At 52.9% G+C, this 6,000-nt stretch overlaps 1 protein-coding gene across 1 annotated transcript in view; it reads left to right on the top strand.

Annotated features, from left to right (window-relative positions):
- Positions 1–1,237: 1,237 nt before the first annotated feature.
- The window catches only part of ISM1 (isthmin 1), a 28,535-nt gene continuing 23,772 nt past the window's right edge, over positions 1,238–6,000 (top strand). The window contains exon 1 of the mRNA XM_081906333.1: positions 1,238–1,408. Within this exon, the coding sequence (XP_081762459.1) occupies positions 1,286–1,408 (123 nt within the window). The 5' untranslated portion in view covers positions 1,238–1,285. The remainder of the gene's footprint in view (positions 1,409–6,000) is intronic.

Below are 6,000 nucleotides of genomic sequence, written 5' to 3'. Positions count from 1 at the left end.
AATGAGAAAGCCTGGCGGGACGGGGAAGAGAGACAGCCTCTTGCAAGCGGAGACACACCGGCCAGCAGACGGGAGGGATTCGCACACAAACTCTCCGCCGTTGCCGTCTTAGGACCGGGGACAAGTTCTCCAGCGAGTGGCCCCTCAAAGACTTGGACGTTTCCTGGTTCCCCTCCGAGAGGATTTTACCCCCAGGAAGGGAAGAGGTTCGGGAGCCACGCCGAAGACCCCGGGGAGGACCTTTAGCCTGCAAGACGCGCAGAAGCCCCGAGGGGGCGGCCGGAGCAGCCCCCACCCGCACCCCTCTGACAGCACCCAGCCCAGCCCGGCTCATGGGCTGAAGAAAACAGGCGCCCGCCGACCGTCCCGGGAGCCCTCGGGTGGGCTGGAAACCCCCGTAGGCGCCCCTGCGAAGGCGCCCGGTGGTGGGGACGGGCGGGGAGCAGCTGGGGGGCTGGAGAGAGGAGGAGAAGTCGCCTTTCCCGGCCTTGGGGGCAGCAGTAGCCCGAGTTAGAGACGAGAGAGGAGAGCCGTCTGAGCGGGGCGCTCCCTCCGGCCGCCAGCAGGGGCGGACGCCGCCCCCGCCTCGCATGCTGCCTTCGAAGGCAGGCCGGGCACCTCCAGCGCAAGGCGCGCTCCCTCTCCACCTCCTCCTCCTCCTCGCCTTCGTCGTCCGCAGGCGCAGCGCCGACGGCTCTCGGCTGCGCTGCGCCACGAGGGCTGCCCCGCCGCCGCTGCTCCGGCGGCTTCGGAAGCGCGCTCGGGGCCCGACGAGGCGGCGGTGGGCGGGCGAGAGGCCGGCGGCAGCTGCCTCCCGGTGCGCTCCTGCCGGCGGGCGCGACCCCATGCGGGCGCCGGGCTGCCGGAGGAGCAGCGAGAGCAGCGCCCCCTGCAGCCGGACCCGCTCCCTGCCACGGCCCCGCTGCCGTCGGGCGGGCGCCCGCAGCCTCCTCGCGCCGCCGCCTCGGAAGCCGCCTCCCGCCCCGAAGTGGCTCCGCCGGGGTGGTGGCGGTGCGGCAGCGGCGCGGGCTGCAGCAGCAGCAGCAGCTCCTCCTCCTCCTGCTCCCCGTCGTCGTCGTCTGCCGGCCCGGTTGATCCCGAGAGCGGCGCAGGGAATCCGGCTGCTGCCCCACTAGACGCCGCCGGCGCGGCCGGGGCTCCTGCTGCTGCTGCTGCTGCTGCTGCTGCTGCTGCTGCTGCTGCTGCTCCTGCCGCCGCGGCTCCTCCTCTCGCTGCTGCCGCTGCTGTGCCGTCGCGGAGCCCTAAAGCCGCCCGCTGCAAGAGGATGGTGCGCCTGGCGGCCGAGCTACTCCTGCTGCTGGGACTCCTCCTGCTCACCTTGCACATCACGGTGCTGCGGGGCAGCGAGCCCGACGCCGCCACGGGAAACCACAGCCAGCGCCAACCGGTGAGCGAGCACCCTTGCAGGAGCCTCCGCGGTTACCGGCGAAAGTTGGGGGTTTACATTCTGGGGTGGGAAGGGAGAGGATTTACCGTACCAAGGAACCGAGGGGTCCCTCTGCTAGCCACCCTCTTGATTGGCTCCCCTAGCCCCGTCTCTTCTTTTACTTCCACCCACTGGGATCGCTTTATATGTTGGTGCAACGATGGTGGAAGTTGCTCATAGAAGGCACCCCAGGGTCATCTAGTCCAACCCCCTGCAATCTTTCACCCAGTGTAGAACTCGAACCCACAACCCTGAGATTAAGTCTCATGTTCTATCAACCGGAGCTATCAGGTTGTTAGTTCAGTTAGTGTCTCTCTCACCTGGTTCCCAAGTTGCTATTGGACTACAACTATAATCCCTAGCAAGTAGGACCAGTGGTCAGGGATGATGGGAGTTGTAGTCCAACAACAACTGAGGACCAAAGTCGGGAGAAGAAGGGTTGTGGCTCAATGGCAAAGCATCTGCTTTGCATGCAGAAGGGCCCAGGTCCAGCCCCTGGCATTGGTTGGGATGCCCCCTCCCCATCTGAAACCCAGGAGAGATGCTGCCAGTCATGTAGACAGTGCTAAGCTAGATGGATCCAGTGGTCGTGACTCAGTAAGGCAGTTTATTAGGCTCCCCTGGACTGGGACGGGCTCTTCGTTGTCTTGGGTGGAGAAAGGTCTTGCCCATCCCTTCTCTTCTTCTTGGAGAAGCAGACACTCTGGATGCCAAAGTTCCCAAATTCGGTCCTCAGCATCTCCAGGTAGGACTGGGAATGCCTTCCCTTGCCTGAAACCCCAGAGAGGCTCTGCCACTCCACATAAACATTACTGAGCCAGGTGGAACAAACCTCCGAAGAAATACAAACGTGTTCTGTGCTTCTCCTTTTAATTAGAGATCCTGGGGACTGAACTCAAGAACGTCTGCATGCAAAGCTTGTGATTTTCGATAAGTTATGTTATTTCGGCTTAACTAAGGGTGTGTTCACATTGCCGCTTTAGAGCACAAAGAAGTCCCCCCCCCCCCCGGCAGCTAAGTGTTCGCACTTTGACTAAAGATAATTAGGAATGGTTCAAGGACTTGGCAGTTTGGATAGCGTTGTGTGAGCAGGGATTAAAAACTCTGCGCAACAGAAATGCAGCGAGTGCACACAGCAAACAGGAGTCCTGGAAAAAAATTGCCTTGCAGTGTATCCAGTGTGTGATTTCAGACTATTTCCACATCATTTTAGAAGACGGGGTTGGTCCTCCAGATTTTGCTGTATTCTTAACTCCCAGCACCCCTGACCATTGGCCATGCTGGCTGGTGCTGATGAGGTTCATCATCTGGAGCAGTGGTAGGCAAACTAAGGCCCGGGGACCAGATGCGGTCCAATCGCCTTCTCAATCCGGCCCACGGACAGTCTGGGAATCAGCGTGTTTTTACATGAGTAGAATGTGTCCTTTTATTTAAAATGCATCTCTGGGTTATTTGTGGGGCATAGGAATTCGTTCATTCCCCCCCCCCCAAAAAATATATATAGTCCAGCCCACCACATGGTTTGAGGGACGGTGGACTGGCCCACGGCTGAAAAAGGTTGCTGACCCCTGATCTGGAGGTTCCCTATCTCTGCTTTAGAACTTGTACATTTGGCTCCTTTCATTCTTTCAGTGCCTGCATGAAGAGGAGTAGGATCATGTGTGAGGCCCCTGCTCCAAACTTCCACATGTTCTTCCAAAGGTCTGGATGGAACCTACATGCATAAGCTTTGGGGACCTACCTCCTTTGCAAGGTCCCCAGTTTTTACAGCCTACCTGCTGGAGCAGAGACACCGGGTCTTGATCCTGATCTTTTCATGCTGGCCCCAAGATGTTGTGCATCCTGCAACAGATCTCAACCCATTCATCTCCACCACTTTAAAATACTTGCTGCATCATTCAAACACCAATCGCCATTACACTGTTGCATGAGAGGTTGTTTCAGCCCACTGCCCCGCAAGGTGTGCTCTGTGCTCCTCCACACCCACATCTCCAGTGAATGTTGCAAAAGGTCTCTCTGTCTTTCCCCAGTGTTGTATTTATACTCGCATGAACACCCTGCCAAGTCCTTTTCCCAGTCCAGGTATGATAGGCCTGTATATTTTTCACATGTCCTATGAGCATCTCTAAACCAGTGTGGACATGGGAGTCTGAAGAATAGAATATATCCCTCTGCCCACAACAACAATAATAGTAATATTCTTGCAAATATTCCAGGTGACAGCAGGTGTGCTCCACCCCAAATTCTAGAACTAGCCCGCTCCTCTCTACTGAACTGGAAACATTGTGGGAAATGCTAGGGAAGAATGGAGTGGAAAAGTGGACCAGTGTGTGGACCATAAGATAATTATCATTTGCATGGATTTGTAGTAATGCTTCTTAGCATTTTCTGATAGCGTTTAACAGTTCTACTGCACGGGGGTTCAGAGGGCTTCCAAAAAAGTATCTTGTCCTCCTTACAACACCCCTGTGAGGTTGGCCGGTGTTGCCATGTTTCAGATGTCAGAGAGAGAAAGAGAATGAGAACCTATGGCCAGCTAGTAAATTCATGGCAGTAGTAAGATTCAAGATGGGGACTTAACTGGTTTGTAGTTAGATTTTTAGTCATGATGTTAAGGGCCACATTCCCTCTTGGGGAACTTTCCAGGGGCCACATGCCATTGGTGGACATGCCCAGGGGGCAAAGATGGGCAAAGCAGTACAGCAGACCACATCCCATCTGTTCAGAGGCTCCATCTACGTAAGCAAAAGGCATTTTCACAGTTCCAGCCAGGCAAAAGCACTTGTAGGAGCACAGAGCAGGGCTGGTGAGAAATGTGGTCTGGAGAAGCAGGCATGGCCCAAGGAAAATTGATTTATATTTATCAGATTTGTATACCACCCTTTATCCGAAGATTTCAGGGCAGGAAGTAGGAGTCACCTGTGTGAGTGACAAGTGCTGCATAGATACTGTGGTGAGAATCTCTCTTCTCATTATAGCCTCTCCATACATCTGTGGATAGGGAATTTTGGAAATTGAACAGCCCAGATACTTTACTATTTTGATTTCTTGCCAGTTCTCAAAGTTTCGGGATAGTTTATGACATTTTAAAAACCAGCCTCAAAAACCATGTGGACGATTCAGTGTTTTCTAAACTAATAATGTGTGCTTCATCTAGGAGCAAGCAAGTTTTAAGTTCTCCCCATCCAGGTTTATCTCGCCCCTCCTTTGAAACCAATAAATGCTGTCCTCATTTTGCTTTTTTCAAATTCCGGGTAGGTGTGACTGAGCTTGTGCAGATGGGATGCAGGAAGGCCACATTTATGTTGCAAAGTTTCAGCCTTCAGTACGGTATAATGTGCTGGGACAATGACAGCTGCGTCCTGCGTATTGGGGGAAAGTACCTTTCTCTCTCCCCCGCCCCAGCTTCTTCTTAATAGAAGGCTGCATAGTTTCCACAACTGGTGTTTCTGCGAGGGTGCTTATTAATCTAAACATGCATGGCTGCAACTTGAAATTAGGATATTAAAATGGGAGCTTCCCCTTGTTTGTAAGGACATAAAAGCCCTGCCTGCTTATAGGAGGTTGAGATAGCTGGATGGCATGAGGACTTAACCTCAGTGCAGCTTTAAAGCATGAAACCAAATTTAGGATGCCCTTCTGCATGAAGTGACATGGGAAAGAAATATATGGGGAATGGTGACACTTAGGGAGGGTTCTACTGGGCTGCCCAACAGCTGAATTCCTATTTTAAGCTGCTTCCTTATTGTTAGTCCAGCCTAAAGTTGCTCCAGGGAGGCCAAGCAGATACAAAATCCCCACCACCATGGCCAAAATGAAGAGGGAGAAAGAGGGTTTGTTAGGAGAGAGCTTGAACGATGTAAGAAGAAAGCCAGAACTGGAGAACGTGCTGACTCCAACTCCCATAAGCCCCAGCCCAGGATGGCCGGTGGTGAGGGATTATGGGAGCTGTAGTCCAGCAACATCTGGAGGGCTGTTGGACTGTGTTCTGACTGACAAGAGCCATCATTTGACCCATTTCTTGTAGGCTGTCCTTGTAGAACAACTTTCACTCTTGCCAACAATATCTTCAAGATGCCTAGCTATAACTTCCTTTATATGCATGATGCTTTCTTTCCTTGTGGGACCCTGAAGTGCCTTCTGTAGAACAGTAAATCTGAGAAGGATTTTGTTGTTGTTTTATGAGGCGTTTGGTACCACGGGAATAACCCTGAATTTGCCTCTCTTTACAGGCCAGTAACATAATGAGGGAAACAGCTGGGCAAATGAAAATCTAGGTGAAACTAATTCCCAGCAGAGTTATTTATATGCTACTGAATTGAGGGGGTGGGAGTGACTTATCTGGGTTTTAAAAAAAAGGCAAAAGGCAGATTCTGTTTAACAGCGGCTTATCTGTTTGTATATGGACTGCTGATTTCATGAAATCTCACCATTCCTCATAAAACGATCTGTTAAATTAAGTTTCTGCATTTGAGAAACACTGCAGAGCAAGAGCTTCAGTAGATCTTTTCCATAGATTCTGCCGTGTGTAGCAATACAAAGTTATATACTTC

This window comes from Podarcis melisellensis (assembly GCF_964234715.1).
Source record: "Podarcis melisellensis genome assembly, chromosome: 3".
Taxonomy (NCBI): domain Eukaryota; kingdom Metazoa; phylum Chordata; class Lepidosauria; order Squamata; family Lacertidae; genus Podarcis; species Podarcis melisellensis.
Note: the sequence above shows the minus strand (reverse complement) of the source record. Positions and strands in the feature narration are given on the sequence as shown.